The sequence below is a fragment of the Scylla paramamosain genome, chromosome 33, assembly GCF_035594125.1.
Source record: "Scylla paramamosain isolate STU-SP2022 chromosome 33, ASM3559412v1, whole genome shotgun sequence".
NCBI classification, from domain to species: domain Eukaryota; kingdom Metazoa; phylum Arthropoda; class Malacostraca; order Decapoda; family Portunidae; genus Scylla; species Scylla paramamosain.
In genome coordinates, this window is record NC_087183.1 from 794,066 (window position 1) to 818,013 (window position 23,948).

Sequence of the window (23,948 nt, forward strand, 5' to 3'; positions counted from 1 at the left end):
ATGGATCTAAAACTCGGGTGCAGTCAATCATCAGTAACATTCCCGTCCATCAAATTATCCTTTTTATGATTTCTCTTTCCAGGAGTGTAAACTGTATTATAGGAAGCAGGATTACAAAAACATCAAAACACGCTTTGTACTTTCTGAGAAGAAGCAACAGTATCATTTGCGTTCATCAATTTATCCTTTTTGTTCTCAGTCTCTCCAGGAGTGTTTGTAAAATATTATGGTAAGGAGAATTGCATCGTACCTTCTAAAAACCTCAAAATATTGCATGAGCGTTCTGCTTCCTGATGTCCTCCTCGTAAATTGTAGTATAAAGGAATGGGGGACAAATCACACACACACACACACACACACACACACACACACACTCGCTCCAAAGACTATCTGTGCACGGCATGATCGACACTTTTGAATTGACCGTAGTATTGTATTCAGATTACGCAGCCAAGATGGAAAGGATCAGTGTATGGGTACTTCTATATAGTGATTCGAAACGTGTGGAATGAGACTGTCGAAATACATCTCTACCTATACATGAAGGCTGGCATCTCAGCACTCCTTTCCCAATACGTATCGTCACTGGTCTCGAAATGTTTATTATAGAGTATGCGCCCATACCTTTGTGAAGCGAGTGTTCCTTCTGAAGCCTTGAAGCATTACATGAATCTTTGGCTTTTGGGAGGTGCCTTAATAAACTGTCTTATGTGAAGGACTGAGCGCTTATCATATCATATACTTCCTGTAAACGTGAAAAGCTTACGTGAATGGCTCTCGGTCTGTTCTGAAGCCTTGAAACACTACACAAATCACTGGCCCTCGGAAAGTGTCGTCTGTTGTGAAGTATTAAGTGCCAGTCCTCTCTGAAAACCTCAAAAGCTAACGTGAATCGCTGTCCGTATATTCTGAAGCCTTGAGATATTACATAAATCACTGACTTCCGGGAGGTGCACTCGTACATTGTCTTGTGTGAAGGAATGAGCGCTTATCCTCACGTGCGCCCTCTGAAAACCTCCAAAGCTACCTTCAAAAGCTGGCTGTGTATTCTGGGGATGAAAACATTGAAGGCGCACTCATACAAGGTGAAGAATTAAGCACACATCCTCACACGCCAAGATGAATGGTTCGCTGTGTACTCTGGGGATGGATGCAGCTAACCCTTAACCTTGATAATATCCCATTAGACAATCTGACTGGTTTCGCATCAGACGGTGCATCAAATGTGATGTGTAACTACAACAGCGTCACCAGCAGACTGAGAGAAGAATGTCCAGGCATTACTGTCTTTAGATGTGTCTTCCACAGCATCCATTTGTGTGCTAGTGAAGCAGCTAAAACCTTGCCTCGTGCATGAGAGGAATTGCTACGAAACATATATAATTATTTTGCACATAGCGGAAATCGGAAATCAGAGTTTCAGGAATTCCAGGGTTTCTGCAATTTAAAACCGCACAAAATACTACATGGTAGTGCAACAAGGTGGTTATCATTACTTGAGGCTGTGGCAAGGGTTTTGGAGCAGTGGAGTGCCCCAAAGGTGTATTTTCAGAGTAAGGTTTATGATTGTAGGTTGCTGGCTGTTGAAAACATTAGGAAGGCACTAGAGGATCAAGCAATAGTCTGCTATCAACATTTCTTGAATTACATTTTGCCAACACTTCATTCGATTCATGACAAATATCTAGCCTGTATCGGTTTTTGGTACATTCCATTTGTCAGGAGCATTTACTTTGTAAAGTTCCCTTATATGATATCAACCCAGCAAACGGCAGCCTACACAAACCTGTTCATCAAATTTACCTTGGGGCAAAATTACACTCGTTGTTTCAGGCACCAGAATATGTGAATAATGTAGATATGATGACTGACATCAGGTTAAGATGTAGGACTTTTCTTATTGTACTATATCAAGAAATCAAGAAAAGACTTGACTTAAATAATAAGTTATGGATGCTGACACGATATTTGCATCCCGGGAAAGTAATGGATCCCACCGCCAGAGCAAACATGTCATCCCTCAGCGACTTAATGGATGAACTGCCAAGGATCACCAATATGTATGATAAACAGGCTGTTCATAACGAGTGGAGAACTGTTCACTTTTATAAATTCCCAGACCATCTTAAAGACCAAAGTATGATATGTGCCTACTCTATGTTCATTTTATGACACTTACAGACGCCATGGGAAATCTCCAGTACCGGACCTTTGTTACATTTGCGCTTAATGACCTGTCGCTTCCAACTTCCAATGCTGATGTTGAACGGCTATTCTTTAAACTGAATATCATAAAGCGAAAACAGAGAAATTGCCTCCATATGAATACTGTTAATCATTAATGGCTTTGAGTGAGATTCCACTTCAGCAAGGTGACTGTACAACATTTGAACCTAGTTTAGAAATGTTATTGTGTGTCTGCAACTAAATCTGATCATGCAGTATTCTTCATGTTGGCGGGTGATCACTTTATTTACTGTACATATAGCTTTCTACACACTAATCATGCTTTTTTGGTAAACTAATTTATTTCCTTTTGATAATGAATATATATATATATATATATATATATATATATATATATATATATATATATATATATATATATATATATATATATATATATATATATATATAATGTTCTTTTTTTCCCATATGGCAAAATTTCCTCAAAACTTTGCTTTACATATGCCTTTTTTCCTAAATCTACGTATAATTGCTACTTTATTCTACATTTAGACCAGAAGTATTGGAGACACATTGTCGTTGACTTACAAGCTCTCAGCATCACATGGATAGATGGACAGAGACGTTGTATCACACCATTAGTTAAAAATGCACAAGTGGCGGTTTCTCTCTCTCTCTCTCTCTCTCTCTCTCTCTCTCTCTCTCTCTCTCTCTCTCTCTCTCTCTCTCTCTCTCTCTCTCTCTCTCTCTCTCTCTCTCTCTCTCTGTACCATATGTAGAAAATGCGCTATGTCTAGAAGCGATAGTGATGTCATCAGAGATAAGGCGTGGGAACGGAAGTTGTAGACAAACGACAAATATCATACCGCTGTTTTTTTTTTTTTTTTCTTTTTCGTGCTGGTAACAGATGATCCTGCACTATAACATTCCATGAATACACAAAGGGGGTATGAAATGAATTACTTAGGCCAAAAACAAGAAGAACAAGAGTGTAGTTATGCTGTGGGAAATGTGCTGAAAAAGCCTTTGCCAGCACGTTTTTAATGTGCCTGGTGACACAGGTATAAGCATTATATCAGCGCTGATACCATGGCCTCATCACGGGAATTCATTAACACTTGTTGTGTCAGGGCTCATGTTTTGGCCTCATCGCGGGAGTTGATTAACACTTCTAGCAGCTCTTCTTACTTTATCTAGCGAGGACGTTTGTGCACGGGCTGGGGAACGTATCTGGAACCAAAAAAAAAGGTCTTCTGCTGAACTGACTGTCATATGATATAATTTTTAAAAATCTACTGTTTTTGTAAAAGACCAAGGAAAAAAAATGAGTGACGACGACAATTATTATCCTCGTCATCTTTTTTGGGCATTACGTTTATTAGACAGTGGTGAAGAAATCGAATACAGTGAGAATGCAAATGTGGATAATGAAGGCGAGGATCTATTTGCTAGTGACGATGAAAATAAAGGAAGTAATGAAGGAAATTATTCACAAGTATTGGCAGAAGCAAGTAATACTCAGTATCCTTACCTTTGTTATGCATTAGGTTGAGGTGACCTTCCTGAAGAAAATGAAACAAGTGAAAGTGATGATATGGAAAGAGACGTTGTACTCACCAGTGACGGTGAAAGCGAAGTAAGTCATGAAGAAAGCGATTCTGAAGAAAATGAAGAAAATGATAATGCTAACACTTACGTGCGAACCCATGATGTATCCATACATGATGGCGATGAAAACGAACAAAATGATGATGACAATTAATCACACAGTGACGGACTACATCATTATCTTCGTCATCTCTTTTTTGCATCAGGTTTAGAAGGCAGTGATGAAGAAAATTAAGGTAATGAAACTGTCAGTAGAAAATATTATCGAAAATTGTGGCCGGAAACGCGTTTAAAGACTAACTGCTAACCATTCATTCCACACAAGTGAGGATTCTGCTGCAAGGCGAGGGAGAGGCATGCAGTTAGCTCATTCCTAAGAGCAGAGTGAAAAGAGCGATAAAAGACAGCAACAGAAGCTACATCGTGGCGGACACAAAGGTTGAAGACAGTCAGTTAGATGACAGCTAGCTGTTCACTACATCATTCCGACTGCAACTGCCAAGGTTGTATATTTTGAAATGCCACAGTGTATATTTTGAAATTTCTGAAATGCAAGGAAGGCTGAAACAATTAATTTTATGTAATTATACAAAATGTTTCTGCATACATAGTCAATTTACAGAAGTGTCTGGCTACCTGTCGTACTTGATCCCGTTCTCTTCAGTTTTCACATCAATAGAAAACGGCGGAAATTTTACGTCACTACCAGCTACGGGAAAACGGCACCACTGCTTCAGAGAAGGAAGATGTGACGCACTGGACCATGTTTATGTATTAATTTAAATTACAAAATTTTTCCTTATAGAAGTGTAACTTTTCGTGTCATAGAAAAAGTATAAGGGCGTTCCAAAAATATTCATACAGTTTTTAAGAAATAGGAGGAAAGACGAGTGTGTCTCGCAGAAATAGCCATTTACCATTGTACTGCAACAGTGCGACACCAGACATGGCCTCAAAACGAGCCAGGAAAGCTCCAGTCTGGACCTACATGGACTAAATAATGCCTGACGCTACTGTGTGCTTAGTGTGCAAGGACACACTTAAGTATGATGGAAATATTTAAAGTATGATTAAGCATTTCCCAACGAAACATCCATTAGAATACGCGGAGATGCGGGAAGAGTCTGTGTCAGATATGGCTGGGAATCAGAGACCAGCAGGAGCATCATCAGCCACGGTGTAGCCTACTTTATATCAAACGATTGACAGGACTCAGTTCTACAAAAATTACTCTGCTAAGAAGAAGGAACTTGATCACCTTTTAATGAAAACGATTGTTCAAGATCTTCAGCCACTATCTATAACTGAAGATAAAAGGATTTAAAAGTTTCGTTCATGGCCTAAATCCTTGGCATGAGATGCCTAGTCAGTCGCAGAGTATTGACGAGAACACATTTACCATTTCTTTATGAACAAGAAGTACAGAAAGTCCGTAAAGAACTTGAAAAAGCTAAAGACATTGATTGCATTGACCACAGACATCTGGACATGCCGGCAAACAAAAGGCTTTGTCACTGTCACACCACACTTCATTTCTCATGATTTTAATTTTAGATCTGTTGTATTGGAGACAGTAATAACGACAAAAAATCATGCAGCACAGAATATAGCAGAGGAACTAACACATGTATGCAGTAAATGGGTATATTGTGTTGTTACTGACAATGCTGCCAGTATGAGCTCAGCAATAAAGAACATCATGAATTTGCGTCATCTTCCATGCTTTGTTCATACACTAAATTTAGTTGTACAGGATTCAGTGAAAAATGTAAGAAAAATGCAAATAACAAAAGATAAAGTAAAACAGATTGTTGTCTTTTTCCACCATAGTGTCAAAGCCTCTGTCAAACTGAGCCAGCTTCACCTACAGCACGGTGTTCCTGTCAAGAAACTAATTCAAGACGTAGAGACTAGGTGGAACTCTACTTTCTATGTGCTGGAACGCTTCATTCAGCAAAGTGATCTCGTCACCACTACACTTTGCTTGTTGGGGAAAAATGACTTGTGCCTTCGCAGTGATGAGCTTAACCACATAGAAAAAAAAAAAAAAATGCAATTGCTGTATTAGACAATTTTGATGATACAACAAGGCGAGGAGTTTCTGGCGCTGGTGTGCTTGATAAAGCAAATGTTTGGGATTCGAGATTCTGCTTTTGAACGCGAATGTGTAATGAACCGATCGAAAATTATTGCATGTGTTTTACCTACATCTCGCTCCTGTGTGCCTTCATTGCGTAGCTTTTCAACAGGTCTGCTCCTTCAGTGTCCCTCTTGTCATCTAAAAAATTACCAAACCCACAACGTATACTAAGATCACCACCTTGCCTCCGTTTTCTTCGTCCCTTCATTTTCATTCTTGTCCTTGTCACCGTCGTCGTCCTTGACCTCCTCCTCCTCCTCCTCCTTGCTCTTGTTTTTGTTGTTGTTGTTGTTGTTTTTGTTGTTGTTCTCCTCCTCCTCCTCCTCCTCCTCCTCCTTTTCCCTCTTCACCACCACCACCACCACTGCCCACATCCCCTTTACAGTACCACCAGTCCCCTGAACAATCGCCACCCCTCACGTAAGCCCATAACCCAACGCTAACACCTGCCTCCCCTTGGTTCCTGCAGCAAAGGGAGGTGTTCCACGCGCCCTTCTTCACCACCCGGTTCTGTACGGCCTGGACGGGGCTCTTCTGCCCGCTCTGCCTCACCTGCCTCTTCTGCTTCAGGAGGGACAAGGACTCACTCAAGGTCTCCCTCAAAACCATCGCGCAGAACTTCAGGGACCGCGGCATCACTTTCAGTAAGTTAAGAGAGAGAGAGAGAGAGAGAGAGAGAGAGAGAGAGAGAGAGAGAGAGAGACCTGGGAAACTTTGAAAAATAATTGGGGATTGTTTTACTAGCTTTGGGACACAACCCACCAGAATAATGAAAACTGACATGAAAAAAAAAAATCTGTATATATATATATATATATATATATATATATATATATATATATATATATATATATATATATATATATATATATATACTCGTATATATATTTCGAGTATTAAGAGATGGACGAGGGTGATTCTTGGTTAGGATTATTGTTGGTAAAAGGAATATTTTCAGTGGGGAGAACTAGTTTTCTGTCTTGAACGTGCGAGGATCATATTGTAGTGTTATATGTTGTTATCGTCCAAAGTTTTAGTGTGTTAGGCACAGACAGGAAGGCCTCACGCGTGGAATCGATAATAGTTCAGAGGAAAGGAGGAACAGCAGCATTAAGAAGGATGAGGCTACTTCGATGAGGCTACGTCAGAGAAACACAGTACAGAAAAGCTCCTGGCGGGGTAACTAGAATGATTGGGTTTTAGAAGATCATGGACGTTGCCTGCAGGATGAAGGGTCTCGGCTTGGCCTCGATGAATAAAAGACAAAGGCAAAGCTGACTGAACAAAACTACAGTGGCAAAAATACGTGAGCAAGACAATAGAGAAGTGGGGAGTGTACTGATGCAAGACTGATGAACATTAGACACTGTGTTCTTGATTAGCAATGGAAGGTCGGGTCAACAATGTGAAAAACTAGGATGGAAAATATTAGTATAAGCGTGGCTAGAGAACACAGTGTTGCAGGAAGTCAAAATATCGAGAAATATGAAAAAAAAAAAAACATTGTATAATGAAGCTCTGTTGTGGAAGATCAGGAGCAAAGCTGATGAAAACTGCGTCATCATCATCATCATCATAAAATAAGGAAGGCTTCTGAAAATATTATCGAAAGAATGCAACGTGCCGAGAGGGATGGAAATGATGAGAGACGCGCACAGTATTTCTAGTGACTGTACTTTCTGCTTCCCATTCTCGATATTTTTGTGTCACCAGTTCTACGTTTTTGCGACAGGAACATGAAGGAGTGTGCGAACGATAAAGTTTCACAAAGCAAAGAACGCTTTCGGCAGAGGCAAGTTAAAGGCAGCAGAGAGTGAGGGGATGCGGGGCCACTTGCCTCGGTGCAATGGTTGGCGCTGAGGTGACGCGTGGTGTGCTGACCGCCTCCTACAGATTTTACCTAGTTTACGTTTGAGGAGTGTGTGTGTGTGTGTGTGTGTGTGTGTGTGTGTGTGTGTGTGTGTGTGTGTGTAAACGTTAACTCAAATCGATGCATTTCCTCACGTCACTTACACTGTAGACTTTGACATGTTAATAGAGACGTGTCCTTTCATCCCTCGAGGAGTGACGCCCGGCTGCCTCTCGCTCCAGCACGGCAGGTAAAGAAAACGAGAGTCTGTTCCCCGCCTCCCCTGGGACACCTGTTTCAGATTGGAAAAGTTCTGCATTATTTTACCGAATCTCTTAATCTCTTGGTAAATAGGAAACGGCGAGCAACAAGCGACCTTTCATGGTTATTCATCACGATTCGAGATTACGACCTTAAATGTAACTTGTTTATCAATGCACCTTATATTTACATGTGACAGAGTAGTCAGGCGTGGAGGGAAGGGCGCCAGAAGTGTGTGGACAGTGTGAAGACCAGTGCAAAGAAATGCCGGTGTTTTGGGTGCCGGAGAAAATCGGTGATGGTAAACTGTTGACGGTAGAAGATTAATTGGGAATTTTTTTTGGTGATGCAGATAAGATGGAAAATTTTTAAAGGTGGAAAAAATTATGGGTAGTTTCCGTGATGGAAGAAAGATAAGGAGTTTGTCGAGGCTGGTGACTGGCGGCTGGTCAGTGTTGGTGTCTTCACTCCATGGAGAGAGTTCTGAAAGTTGATAAAATAAAGACACGTATAAAAAAAAAAGTATAGAAGAATGAAAGCAGCGTTAGTTAAAGAGTGGAAGGTTTTCATCACATCACTGGTTCACTTCAGGCTGAAACACAAACAAGGGCAAACCGTCACATCGAAAACAAGCCATCAGCCAGGGACGCTCAGTGCAAACTCGATAACAGCCAATACCTGCCGTGAAATTACCTCGTGCCGCCGCCGCCCGTCACGCCACCACGCCTCAGGACGCACCATTACGAGCTGATAGTGTAAAAAAAAAAATGCAGATAGGAATCCAAAGGGCTTTCAGATATACAAGTCTACGGACAGTGCTCTGTGATCAAATTTACAGATCCCTTGCAAGTCTGATGGCGAAATTTAAACATACACTAATACTCGCGCGTGTGGACTTGTCATTAGTATATATGATGAATGAGCACTGCAACAACTTTCATAGTTGAACAATTATTGATAGACCATTGCGAGATTCAGCAGTGCAATACACACAAGAACGCACCCCACCATCCACTGGGAACACAGGCAACACACACACTCAAGAACCATCCTACCTACGCCGCAGGCACGCAGTGAACTGTTACTAACACTGACGGGACAAAAAACACCAATGTAGCTTTCCTGACAAAGTTTTCTTGGCTTTAGTCATTTAGTGGACAGAGGAGAGGGAGAGAAGACGCAAAACAAAAGACGAAGGGAGAACGGCATGGAGAGAGAGAGAGAGAGAGAGAGAGAGAGAGAGAGAGAGAGAGAGAGAGAGAGAGAGAGAGAGAGAGAGACAGAGAGAGACAGAGAGAGAGAGAGAGAGAATGGAAGGGGTGAGGCTGGGTAATGAGGATCATCCTCTGCATAGGTTTTCTCGACACCAGTTTGTTATGAAGGCTAGTGGGAAGCTCGGCAAGGACTACACGTGAGGACAGAATGGGAGCAGTGAAAGACAGAGAGGTAGTTAGACTGGCCAATGATGATGATCTCGAAATTTCCTTCCTTTCTTCACCAGTTTCTTAATCCTTTTCCTCCAGAGCATCTTCTCCCCAATTATTTACGTTTTGACACTCATACTTATGCTAGTGTCTTAAATAACTCTGTAGCTTGAAAATACAAAACTTGACTTCTTAGTCTCTCATTTCGTATCTATGTGTCCATGCAGACAGTCTTCCAGTGCTGTGAATGTTAACAGGGAGTGCAGCACAGTGAGGGCTTAATGAGACCCACGGGCAAACTCAGTAAGAAGAAACAACAGAAAGGCAGGAAAGTGGAGAGGCTAATGATGCCGCCCTCTGAGAATTAGTCCCCCCATTCGTTCCGTGATGAGACCCAGGGGCGAGGCTACCAAAGACTTTCACCGCCTGTGTCAGGAAGGGACACGACGAGGAAACTGGAGAGGCTGATGATGACTCGCTCTCAGAGCCAGTCCCTCTTTTGGTTTTATATAGATCCTAGAGGCACACACACACACACACACACACACACACACACACACACACTAATTATAGTGACGTTTACAAGCAACAAAACCACGCAGGAACTTTGCTTCTCACTCATGCTTGTAAACGAGGAAACTCTCAGTAAAGTGATGGCTATTTGGGATGCTGAGGGTGTAATATGGTTATGAGAGGACTGTTACACGAGGCATTAAGGGAGGAACTGGTTGAGTAAGTGGTATAGAGAAGGTAGATAGGCTGGAGATTACATTCATACCAGAAAACGATTTTATTCAATGTAAGGACACACACACAAGCATGAAACAGTCCTTTACAGTACAGCAATAGATACACTGTACTCAGATGAAATACTAATGATGATACATACAATATATTCACGATAACCTCCAGCATCATTGCATCACATGCTATAACTGTTTTGATGGACTAATGCTTACATAGCTGCACCATACGTATTCTTGCTTCTGGATAGCGTATTACAGTACATTACCTAATCCTTTCACTGCTGCGATCTTCCTTTGTTAACTTTGAAAAGGGTGTGAAAAAATGTTTGCATGGATACAGAAGAGAGAGAGAGAGAGAGAGAGAGAGAGAGAGAGAGAGAGAGAGAGAGAGAGAATTAATTTAGCTACAGGACAGTTTGAGTCTGTAGCACATAAGTGTCTAAAAACTGATGGTTGGATACGGGAAAATAGTTGTGTTGTAGTGAAAGGGTTGATATCAAGAGTAATGCTAATTTGTCACGTAGTTTATATCATCTACTACTCACTGGAATCCCACTATTAACATTCCTGATTCAGTATAACGTACAGCACCATTACTTCACCTACAACCTGTGCATTACAAGTACCATCAGTGTCTTAACCTCTGCATATTATCGGTTATTACACAACTATGCGCCTCACACATGATGCAGGATAACATGCAGCACAGTCACGCTACTTACTGTCACTGGCGCCTTATCAGTTATCAGTAACTACTTAACGACACATCACAGAGCACAAGAACTTGAGGAGGGAAGCGAAAAAAAAAACAAGGAAAGACTGCAATTTATTGGAAGACGGAAGACGAAAATAGGAGCCTAATTTACTGAGGGTGTAACTATAAAGGCAAGCATATAGATGAGAGAGAAGGAAAGAGTAGACGAAAATGAAAGGTCGCTGCAGGAAGACCAAAGGAAGGGAAACAAGGAAGAAAGGGAAGGGAAAGCTGGAAGACAGACCTTTCCGTGCTGAGATATGGTTAATTATGCTGTAAGTTCTTGTTATCTCACGGAACTGTAATTTACCTCTTGCCGGGTCTCTCTCTCTCTCCCTCTCTCTCTCTCTCTCTCTCTCTCTCTCTCTCTCTCTCTCTCTCTCTCTCTCTCTCTCTCTCTCTCTCTCTCTATATATATATATATATATATATATATATATATATATATATATATATATATATATATATATATATATGTATGCTGTGTGTGAGGAAGAGAAGGAAATGGGAGAAGAAAGGAAGAGGAATGTGATGAAGATGAAGCGGAGAAGGAGGAGGAGGAGAAGGAGGAGGAGAAGGAGGAGAAGCAGAAAGGAAAGGAAAAACAGGAAAATGGGATGAAGATGAAGAGGAGAGTGAGGCGGTGGAGGAGTAGGAGGAAGATGGGGGTAAGGAAGGAAGAAGAATGTGTTGAAGAAGGAGAGGAGAAGGAGAGAATGACTGTTGTGATGGACGCTGCATGCGTGATCATGCCAAGTGTTGTGGTTGTGAGCTCTTACCTGCCTCGTGCATCACTGAGGGACGCTTCATGAGGTGGACAGGCCCTTCATCTCCTACTGCTGTTCTCGCTCAGTACCACCACCACCACCACCACCACCACCAAGGTCACACCTGCTACACCTACACAGTGCGTGTTGGTGGAGCGTTAGCCCACGCTCCCTACACACACAGACATGCCAGTATTCTATAACGCTTTGCTCTCTCACCACGAGTATTTTCCAAGGTCACAGAGATGATTAGCAGGGTTGTCAAAATGTTTCTCTTGTTAAGGCACTCAGCAAGGTTAGTTTACCCAAATAAATCATTTTCTGCGATGAATTGTAATGAGAGAAAACACGATATGTAGAATTTAATAGTGCACTTATTTTCACTCCGTGATGAATTTAAAGCCCTTTAAAGCGCATTTAAGCGCTATTGGTAGTGGATCACGCGTCATTTAAAGGTCCCGTTATCATTGTAAAATAACTCTTTCCTGAATTTTTCCGTGAGAAGACACAATTATGTATTTTCTCGATTGTATTCGTAATTTAAAGTGCATGACCGATCCTCGATAATCTGATTGTGGTGGCCTGGCTGTCGAGGCCCCGAGGCATTGGCGCGAGAGGCAGGCTGACGAGAAGGACTACCTATCTTTGTCCCTCTTTTCCCGTCATTTCCCTGCACCCTGCCACCCTTGACTATATGTCAAGATAGCCTTCTCAAAGAAGAAGTTGATGCAAAAGGCAAGAAAGCAAAAGAAAAGAGAGAACAATTTGAGGCAATTTCAAGCCTCACACAGCAGTGACGCTGCTCCCATCACCAACGCTGCCTCAACACCTGTTGGTGTTATTTCTACTGCTGCTGCTTCTTCTGCAACCGCTTCTACTGGTGTTGCCCCTGCTACTGTTACTGCAGTTTGTCATGCCATTGCTACCGTGCTACAGTGTTGGAACACAACTTTGGATACCTGGCATCAAGTCTCTTACTCCACCTCGGATTTCCCACATCACACCACACACTACATGCACTGATCAATAAACACAAGGAAATGCTGAGAAATGCAGTATGCAACAGAAAAAAAAAAAAAACAGAAGAGAAAGATAGAAGCAGGTGAAGAGTACGAGGCAGGTGCACACTGAAAAGCTGGCAATAACGAATGAGGTGGCTCCTCATGACACCCACACCATGTGTGCAAAATATTTTTTTTACAAAAAAGGTGACCAGTGGCCTTCAGAATGAAACATTGTACCACATACTAATGTAGAATACAATGAATTATGAGAGAGCAAGATTTGTTGGAAAAAAAAAAAAACTGCACACAAAAAGATTAAAGGGCGACAAAGTAAGGAAAACTTCAAATGCTCGTATCTCAAAAGTGCATTGCCTTAACTTCAAAATTCCTGAGATTGGAAAGTTTTTAATCGATCTTAAATCTGTTTGCAGTTTTGGACAGGGAAGTAAAGCAGCAACATTTGATAGTTAGATTTTTCTTCTAGATTGTATTGGTTGGTCACAAGAAGGATGGAAACATTACAAAATAGAAAACTAAAATCGGATTAAAAACACAGAAACTCATCCCATTTTAAATGGGTAGTAAATTTACATAAAAAGTGATTTTTTTTTCCTTTAAGACGTCTTGATATTGTAGGTGAATGATCAGTGAAATACTGCACTCAGTCCATAGAAAAATTCATGACGATTGGTGTAATATGACACACTGACCTCGTTGAGTATAGAAATCTTGTTCATTTGTCACTAGAAACGTAAAAAGACCTTTAAAAACCTTTGTGACTTTAACTTAAGACTCTTTGAATGTAGTGAGGATGTGGTGCAGCAGTGTTTCAGAATACGGTCCACAGACACAGACACACAGACACACACACAGCACAAGCATCACTCCACGGTCCCTTCATACCCGTCACTCCCTTCCATTTGTCACGTCGCAGCAGGACGAGGAACATGACCACCATTCCGAGCCTTCCAGAGAGAGACTCGCTCCCTCTTTCCTTTCAGCGTCCCCTCATCTTTAGTCTGCTTGGCCATGGCTGGCTAGATTTTGGCTAGACAGACTCACACTCCCTTGGCGTCCTGCATTTCCGATATTTTCCGGTAAAAACACGCTACTTTTGTTCGGATAACCTCCCTTGAGAGTCGTGATGCTGGGTATTCATCTTGAGTAAGAGGGGAAATGGGACGATGTATCTTTCTTCTCTCTTTCTCTCTCTCTCTCTCTCTCTCTCTCTCTCTCTCTCTCTCTCTCTCTCTCTCTCTCTCTCTCTCTCTCTCTCTCCTTTGCCAGCAGCAATGCGCGCTATACATGAACGTGTTAGTTAAGTTATTTCCTCTTGCTTCTCTCCCTCATGCCGCTCTCTCGTGTTGTCGTATGGGAAAGGAAGGAAATCAGTGAAATGGTAAACAGGGAGGCTGGGGAAGGAATGCATGACTGAGGGGAAGGAAAAGATGATCCGTGGACGTGTGGGTGAGTCAGTGTGGGAAAGATGGGGTGACATGAATGGAAAGTGGACCAAACAGAAATAGAAAAAGAAACCGGATGAAAGTATTTTTTGAACCGCACACGAGAGAGAGAGAGAGAGAGAGAGAGAGAGAGAGAGAGAGAGAGAGAGAGAGAGAGAGAGAGAGTTTTTGTGGTCGTGTCTCGCAGTATAGCGGTGGGATGCCGCGGCCTTTCAGCTCCTCCTCCGTGGTGGGTTGTCTTTGTGCTCACGAGACCGAGTTGCGGAGAAGGAGACAGGAAGGCAGATAAGAAAGAGAGAGAAAAATGGTAGCACGGGGAACATGAGCCAGAGAGAGAGAGAGAGAGAGAGAGAGAGAGAGAGAGAGAGAGAGAGAGAGAGAGAACCGGATATCTGGTGAAAAAAAAAATTGCAAGTTGGTGTTTTGTGTTTTCATTTAGTGTTTGGATCTTTGTTCGCTCTTCCGCTTAATTTTCTCTTTGGTGTTTTTTTTTTTCTTTGTTGTTGTTATTTTTCAAAGCTCGCTCGCTCTCTTGCTCGCTCACTCCCTTACTCACTCTTACTCACTCACGCTTACTCACTCACTCATACTCAAACGCACGTCAACAGAAAGGAAAAAAAAAAAAATGCCTGCACTGACTATTATAACTCAGTAGCCACTGTTACTCACCACACTCCCTCTTCTGTCATTGCTTCTCACCAGCCAGAAGGCCGTTCTCAAATAACTCATTCCATGAAAAAGAAGAAAAAATGTTGTAGCAAACCTAAGCTGTTACTGAGCAGCTCGTCATGTTCATTATTATTCGTTGAAGATTGTGAACGGAAGTAGATCTTCACATTCTTTGATATTTAATGTTATTCTTATCTTATTCACTCATTCACCCACTTACTCCTTCACACTCATTCACCCACTCACTCATTCACTCACAAATTCTCCCTCACGGACACACCATGTGGTCTACACCCACTCCAACTCAATGCTTTAATTTACAACCTCACTCACTTAAGTACACTCATTTCCACCCTCACTTCTACTTAACCTCTACAGTCTCACTAATCACCACCACCACCACCACCACCACCACCACCACGAGTACCTACCCCAGCTCACCACCCCCTCTCCCTCTCTCCACCCCAGGCAAGTTCATGACCCGGTGCTGCCTCTTCTGCATGCTGTGGCTGGTGACAGACTACATGCACGTCTACTCGCTTCGGATCCTCGACTGCACTGACGTCATGGCTCTCTACTCTGCCCACGTCTCCTTCGTGTTCCTCCTCTCGTGGATGATCCTGCATGACCAGTTTGTCGGCGTTAGGGTGAGTAGACTGACTGGGCGGGAGGGTGTTGATGGGCGTCTGTGGTATGTGATGTGGTCTGTGCTGCTGCTGTGTTGTGTATGGAAACTGTTGGTCTTGGTCTTCTCCGTGAGCTGGAGTGACTGTTGTTGGTGTATTATGCCTTGATCACTAATATTGCTCTTTTCTTTATGTATGTGTTTCTTTTTTCTTTTTTTTCTTTTTTTAGATGTTGGGTGTTTCTTTTTAGATAACTAAACTGATAAAAAAAATAACACCTCAATGTGTGTGTGTGTGTGTGTGTGTTTTATGTAAAAATGCATTATTTCCAAATTGTAGGCATTAGGATGAAAAAAAAAAAAAAGTGAGTTTAGTTGTTTACCTGAGCTGCGGCTTATTTGTTTTGACTTCTTTCTTTAACGTTCTTCCATAATCATCCTCTTCTTCACTGTTTTCTAGATGCTATCTTTTTTTTTTTTTTTAATTACGAGTAAGTTTTGAATCAGTTAATATTCTCCATGGTTCACCTTTAATTTCAGTATTTCCCATGTACCTTTATTCATTTTTTCTTATAGTTTATTCGCTCATTAATTCATTTAATCATTAGTATAGCGAACTAATTACTCAGTCGAAGATCAGTTACTCAAGTTATTCAGTCAGTCACTAAGTTATTCAGTCAACCAGTCAGTCAGTCAGTCAGCCACTCAGCCAGTCACTAAGTCAGTCATTGAGCCACTTAGTCAGTCAATCAGCCATCAGCCAACCAGTCAATCAGTCCATCATTCAGCCACTCAGCACCGCAGCTCACATTGATTGCCTTGCACGTACTGTTGCCTCTCACTGTCCGTACCTTACCGCCTTTAGCAGCAGCATACAGTTTGTGGCCTTCCTTCATCACGGGGACACACCCTTACATGACACACACGCCCCAGTGACCAGACAACCTTTACCTTTCACCAGGAGTATATTAACCAACAGCAATTACTGACACAAGCCTTACACACCTCTGCACTGCTCCCTCACGACAGCCAACCCCAAAATGCGCCTTGTGTGGAGTAATGAGTTGATGAGTCTTGTAGGCACGAGTTGACTTATACTAGTAGAGGTTATACGTTCGACTATTTTGGCTTCTCCTCAAGGTCACTGTAATATGGTTCAAGTTTAAACAGTAATTTGGAAAGGCAACAAAGAGAGTGATGCAATTTTTTAAGCCTTTTAGTGCCTGTGTTCTTCTATTATTGCGTGTTAAAATCGTCTGGGGTTATTTCAGTGCAAGGACACGCGTCATATTGTTATCAGCTGTCAGAGTGTAGACTGTAGTAGTGTGATCCTGCGTGTGATGTCTGTACTCGAGGAAGTGGAGGAAGGGATGGAAGGTTGAGAGAAACACTGATGGGAGTATTGCAAAAGATACATCAAGAAAACACTATGAAGGTACATACAGGCTACGAGGAAATGCCGACAAAGGGAAGGGTGAGGCAAGGCGCCACTCTCCTAACCTGTCCACGGTAGTATTACAGGAAGCTTTAAAGAATGAAAAATGAAAGAATTATGATACATGAAGAATTGCTAAATATTTAAATACCTGAATAACCTTATGATGTCTGGAGGGTCTTGTCATGAATCTCGGAGCGTGTCAACTCAGGGGTATTATTCTTAGTTACTGTATAGTGCAACAAAATTCTTTGTGTGTCTATCTCACTCAAAATAAACACCTATAATGTTTATTTTTGTCGTTTGTTAAGTTTACAATTGTGCTTAATGATGTTTTCCATTTTCCTGCGACTTAAATTATTTCAAGAGAGTGGAATTAAATAATCTCTGGAACTAAGTCTGCAAGCTCTTTTATATTAACTTTTCAGAGAACAGCTTTTTTTTATGCTTAGGTAATAATTACAATGTAGCTCTTTTGTCTACTAAGGTCCGTATTCTCAAACATTTCACCGCTCCGTCTCACCTCTACTCATGTGTTTCTAGTGGAAATTATTGTTTTCAGGAGCGTTTCCAATGACGCTAGTATTAATGTAACAAAGACTCCATCATCAAGCTTACAAAACACTCGTAATGAGAGAACAAAGCACTCAAGAATACGAGAAAATAATACAGTTGTCTTGGTGTTGATCTCATGTCATTCAGTTATTGCAGTCACTAACCTTTGCTGCCGGTATACAGTCAGTCTCTGTGTACAATCTCAACAACACATGACCATCCTCATTCGACCCTTCTTCCTTCGCGTCCATCGGTGAAGTGGAGTATCGGCACGGATGTTGCCAGTGTTGAATCGCTGTTCAGTGTTCCGGTCACGTCTTATCCTCGGTTAGGGGGAAACTTTTATCTCAATGGTGTGGTATTGGTGGTGGATGAGGAAAAGAGAGAGAGAGAGAGAGAGAGAGAGAGAGAGAGGAGGGGTAGGATAAGATGGAGGGGAGAAGAGGAGATTAAGAGTGAAGGAGGATGTAAGGAAAAAGAAGGAAAAGGGAAGGGCACGAGATGTGGAAGATACTGAATGTGGTACTGAAGGAAGAGATGAAGAGTCACGTTAACATGAGAAGAAAAGAAGGACACTACAACCTGCCATCTTTCATCCCTACTACTGTATTCCATCCTTTCACCCAAACTAGTCTTTATTCTTCTAAACCTTTTATATCACTCCTGTCTATACCCTTTAGTTAGTTAAGGATTACACATTAATAAGAGCATGAGGAGAAAGGGAGGGCAAGGAGGAGGAGTAGGAAGAAAAAAAATACAGAATATGTGGAGACAGAAAGGAAGTTAAAGGAAGTTACATGCTCTCGCCTCTTGATAATTCACATGTGTACCCATTTTCTTTGACCTGGTTGCGGAAGAGGAAGATGAAAAGGAGAAACACAAAGGAATACTAAGGAAGAGTAAGCATCTGAACATAAGCTGATCCTTAAGGAGCTGTTTGTATGTGAAAAACTACACTACCTGATCCACAGACGCAGGATAACAAAGGGCAAAGGAGGAGGAGGAGGAGGAGGACGAGGAGGAGGAGGAGGAGGAGGAGGTGTTAATGGTGAGTGTTGTGGTAATGGTGGTGGTGTTAAGAGCCAGAAACTGGAAGACGCAATACTCGTAAAAAAAGAATGGCTAATAAGAGAAGCGTGGATAGACACAAGAAACAAGAGGAGGAGGAAGAAGAAGAACAAACGGGGTATAAGAAAGAAGATGATGACGAGGATAGAGATAAGAAATAACATGAGCAGGAGAGGGAAGAAGAAACGGAGTATAATGAAGAGGAAGATGACAAAGGTAGAAACAAGAAATAAGGGGAAGAGGATTAGGAAGAAGAAACGTGGTATAAGAAAGAGGAGGATGACAAATATATAGACAAGAAATAACAAGAGAAAGAGGAACCCTGAAGAATGATGTGTGTTTTGCTGGACACTGCTACTCCCACGCCTGTGTTTTTGTGAGACAGAAAGAGGTGGAGAGAGGCGGTGGGAAGGAGAAGATAGGTGTAGGATTTTTTTATTTTGTTTTCTTTTAGAGCAGCACTAGTTTAAGTACCTACGTATTTGTATTGATTTTGCACATGTTGTCCTTGCTGTTATTGCTGCTGCTGATGATGATGATTATAGTGATAATGATAATATAATGTACTATGGGCTTCAGAGGCGGTGTTGCATTATATTTATTTATCTTTTTATTTATTTATTTATTTATTTATTTATTTATTTATCTATTTATTTATTTTTTTTTTTTTTTGGGAGGGGGCCGGATGGAATAATGCAAACAGGTCTAGCAGACTGATGAATTGGCATTTACTTTGACAGAGTAGGGTGTGGTGGTGGTGGTGGTGGTGGTGGTGGTGGTGGCGGCAGCAACAATGATGGCCAAGGACAGAAAAAAAAGGATAGCAAGTTTGATAGTGCTCGGTAACTAATGACAAGGAGCCCTACAGGAGGACAAGAGGAAGGGAGAGAAGATGAAAGAAAGAGAATCGAAGAGAAAGAATAGGAAAGACTGGGAAGGGTTTAGCACCGTACCATAACAAGACTTAACACAGACGCCTTTGTTCGATATTGTTCAATCGTTCACAATGTTGGACTGAAAAAAATAAATAAATAAAATAAAAAGTAAACGCACCGAGGAAAATACACATAAGAAAATAAAGATGAGCACATTATCAGAGGACTTGTATTATATTTGTACTGATATAATACAAAAAAAAAAAAAAATCAAAGGATAAAAATGTACATTGATATGCTTTATGGCTAAACACAACCAGCTCCCTTGTTTAAGTGTATCGCAGAGAGAGAGAGAGAGAGAGAGAGAGAGAGAGAGAGAGAGAGAGAGAGAGAGAGAGAGAGAGAGAGAGAGAGAGAGAGCTACGTATTAACAATGAGCACAAGTGTCTTTGAGCAGGAAAGTGATAATTTCCATGGAGAGTCCCGCATGAGATGAGATGAGAGGGAAGAGCGGCAGCAGACCATGAAGCAGCGAATATTGACAAGTGGCATCAATAAACACACACGTCTTGCTCTTCTTTCCCCTTCGCTTGATCACGTTTGGCTCAACACTCGGGTCTTGCTTGGCTGTCTTCCTTTTGTTCCGTTGGTGTCTCAGTAATGATGAGGAGTAGTAGTAGTAGTAGTAGTAGTAGTAGTAGTAGGAGCAATGATAATAATAATAATAGTAATAATCTGTCTATATCTATTAATCTGTCTATATACCAGGCCGACATCACACACTCTTAGACCCTGCTGTAAGCGAACAGTCTCGTAAACATAATAATAATAATAATAACAATAATAATAATAATAATAACAATAATAATAATAACAATAATAATAATAATAATAATAATAATAATAATAATAATGAGGAAGATGATGCAAAACAATAGTAATGACCTTGATGTTTACTTTATTCTTACTAGCTGGTGATTGCATGGAGTTCGGATATTGTTAGTAGTAGTGAATGGATTGACAGTGAACGCGTCAAGATAACAGTGTGTGTGTGTGTGTGTGTGTGTGTGTAAAGACGGCTCCCTACTTAATGAATCATTTTCCCTACCTATATTTCTAACAAAAGTGCCAAAAGAAATGTTTCACGATACACCGTATCGTGAAACATTTCTGCCCGCACCCCGACTATTTTCAAGAGGCTGTAGTTGAAATTACACGAGTTTTAAGAGTGTTTCTGTGGTTCTAGTGACACATTGGTAAGGCTCTACAGCATCAACGGGAGGAGCAGTCTTGAAAACCCGGATAATTATCTCTGTGGCCTTTGAAAATAGTCTGGTGAGAGAGCAAAGCTTTTCAGAATACAGGCACATAACCTTGCTTCATGAAAAATAAGTGCATTCATGATACCTGAGACTGCCTTGTTACATTCCCCCAATGTCTGTAATGGATCTTTTTTTTTTTTTTTTATCTCGTAGCATTAGCCTGTCTCTCATTGGTGAAAACAGCCACGCTACATGTATTGCGTTATTTCATTAGCCTCAAGTCGCTATTTCAAGTCTACATAAGCCTCAATGAATACGAGAGCTGTTGTGTTGGCCTGCTTCCCGTCTGCCAATCAGAGCGCTCTATTTTTCCCTTTTACTTTTTTACTCTTCGTACAGCTCATGTATCCCTCATTTGTCCTTACTTCTTGCCCCACAGTGTATTGGTAAGTGTCTTCTACTGCTAATATAACCGTGATTCTATTATTTTGTATCATTACAAGTAGTATTGCGAGAGTGGCTCTGTTTTTAGTGACAATTACCTCAGCACAGCCTCCACCAATCAGCACCAAGTATTCAAGTCACGTGATACTCTCTCGCCGTCTCCTCAGCCATTCGCCCTGCGCCCGCTGACGTGACGGGTCTCCGGTTGTGTTACGGCGGTGAAGCGGTGTTGCGTCTGTCCTTGGCGGGCATGTTGTGGTGGACTGCGGTGTGGGGGGAGAGGTGGATGTGAGTATGGCTGGCCTGTTGGTGGATAGGGAGGAGTGGATAGTGGAAGAGAGATGTGGAGAGTAGGATGGTGGAAGGGGGAGGTGGAGGTGGCTATGGCGGACGTGACTGTGTTGAGGTGGTGGTTGTGGTGGTGTTTGGTGTGGTTGAAATGGTTGTAGGGGGTGTTGGTAGTGATGGTGAACGTGACTGGCTTGTGGTAAAGGTGGTTGTGGTTGTTGGGGATGGTGGTGGTTGTGTAACAGTGGTGGAGGTAGCGGACGTAACGGTGTTGTGGTTGTTGGGTGTGGTTGAGAGGTTGGGGTGGTGATGTGGTGGTGGTGGTAGTTGGGAGTGGTGGTGTGGTGGTGGTGGTGGTGATGTTACGGTTGTCAGGGTTTATAGGGAGATGGTTGTGTGTGTGTGTGTGTGTGTGTACTCCTGTAATCAGCAAACTGTAGTCACTCGTTCGCTTGTTTCACCTCCCTGCTTCAGGCCTTCCTTCTCTCCCCTCCCCTCCCTTCCCGCTCCCTTCCTCTCCTACCTGCCGCCCTCTCCCCTCTCTTCCTCGCCTGCTCTCCCCTGCTCCTCGTGTCCCAGGTGAGTGTTACCTTATTTTGAGTCAATATATATAATGGTTTTTATTTGAGAATGAAGCTCCACACGTAATGAAAAGTAGCTATGTGTGGTTTTGAATGCTATTATTGGACTATTTATGTAAACTTACCATAGAAAATTAATTCTATTAGGAAATGTGTGTATATTTAAACAATTTCATCTATACAGTGACCTATGTGATGTGACGTCAGTGAGAGAGAGAGAGAGAGAGAGAGAGAGAGAGAGAGAGAGAGAGAGAGAGAGAGAGAGAGAGATTGACAGCAAAGGAAGCAATATTTTAACTTTCCTGACTGTGATGATGAAAGTTATATGATTGAGGTTGCAGTTAAGTAAGTTGAGAAGCTGAGCAGATAAATACGAGTACACCACCTGTCTGTCTGTCCGTCTTTCAGTCAGTCAGTCCGTTGATGGAGGACTGGTGGAGAGAGCAATCTGTGTCTATCCGTCTTTCAATCAGTCAGTCAATCAGTCAGTCCGTTGATGGAGGACTGGTGGAGAGACCAATCTGTGTCTATCCGTCTTTCAATCAGTCAGTCTGTCAGTCAGTCTGTTGATGGAGGACTGGTGGAGAGACCAATCTGTGTCTGTCTGTCCGTCTTTCAATCAATCAATCAGTCAGTCGGTCAGTCAGTCTGTTGATGGAGGACTGGTGGAGAGAGCAATCTGTGTCTCTCTGTCTACGTGATGCTTCCCTCTGCTGTCTCATTACGTAGATAAAATACATGAAAGGGAAATATTGGTTTTATGGACTGGTGAGGTGGTGGTGGTGGTGGCGGCGGCGGTGGCGGCATCAGTAGTATTCAGGTGTCATATCTGTAACGTAATAGGGAATGAAGGCAATACGTATGCGATGGCAGCTTGAAGGTAACAACTGGTGACGAAAGGTGGTGGTGGTGGCAGGGGCTCTCTCTCTCTCTCTCTCTCTCTCTCTGCAGACGAGTGGAGTTGTGTTGTTCAGTCAGTTTTTCTAATGTGTGTGAGGTTGTTGGCGTGGGTGGCAGGGGCGTGGAGGGCGTCACGCTGGTAGTGTAGAAAAGAAAGCGAGAGAAAAGTAATGCGGTGCTGGTGTTTAGTACCTGAGTGAAGTACTGGCGTCGTAAAGAACATTTCTGCCCATTGTGCTTTCTGACAGTTGAAGTAGTGTGCTTTTGTAATGAGTCGTTTATCATTTATTATATTTTCACGTGCAGGAAAATTGTTTTTATTATATATATATATATATATATATATATATATATATATATATATATATATATATATATATATATATATATATATATATATATATATATATATATATATATATATATAATAAAATAAGTAAACAATTTTCCTCCACGTCAAATCGACAGCAAAACTTGCTCCATTCATTCCGTTCATTGCCAGACTGAGACCATGTACCCTGACACATTAACAAAAAAGAAAAAAAAGAAAAAAAAACTACCTTTCGCTACTGAGAGAGAGAGAGAGAGAGAGAGAGAGAGAGAGAGAGAGAGAGAGAGAGAGAGAATGGTGGCCAGAGTAAGACGAAAGAGAAAGCAAGGTAAACAAACAAAAGAAAAATACAGATGAAAAGAAAATCTGCGGTAAAAATGCCCCGCTGAAACAAAAATGAATGAGAAAGTGTAATGAAACGATGTGATAATTGTGTGTTTGTGAGCCAGCAATTATGCTGAACCCCCCTTACCGCTACCACTACTACTACTACCACTACTACTACTACTACTACTACTACTACTGCAAGTGTTGGAGCAGGAGGCGACAAACGAAGAAGCGCTAACACTTGGAGATATTTGAGGTTGATAGGAAGTTAGAAGTAGAATATGAAGCAAAACTCAGTTTCACGGAGAGAACTTTGAGAGGACTGTGAAAAACAACTTAAGAACAACAGGCCCGAAGTGGAGGACCTGTACGAGACCAAGGTGAA

At 41.7% G+C, this 23,948-nt stretch overlaps 1 protein-coding gene across 11 annotated transcripts in view; it reads left to right on the plus strand.

Moving 5' to 3' along the window:
• Positions 1–23,948, plus strand: part of LOC135089511 (solute carrier family 35 member F3-like) — a 124,698-nt gene that overhangs the window by 92,716 nt on the left and 8,034 nt on the right. For 5 of the 11 annotated variants that reach the window (XM_063985089.1, XM_063985091.1, XM_063985090.1 and 2 more), the window contains exons 1-3: positions 881–1,085; positions 6,405–6,579; positions 15,341–15,519. In XM_063985089.1, the coding sequence (XP_063841159.1) occupies positions 981–1,085; positions 6,405–6,579; positions 15,341–15,519 (459 nt within the window). In that variant the 5' untranslated portion in view covers positions 881–980. Of the gene's footprint in view, positions 1–876; positions 1,086–6,404; positions 6,580–15,340; positions 15,520–21,303; positions 22,004–23,948 lie in introns of those variants that run through there. The other 6 variants (XM_063985099.1, XM_063985095.1, XM_063985098.1 and 3 more) reach the window with 4 other exon arrangements.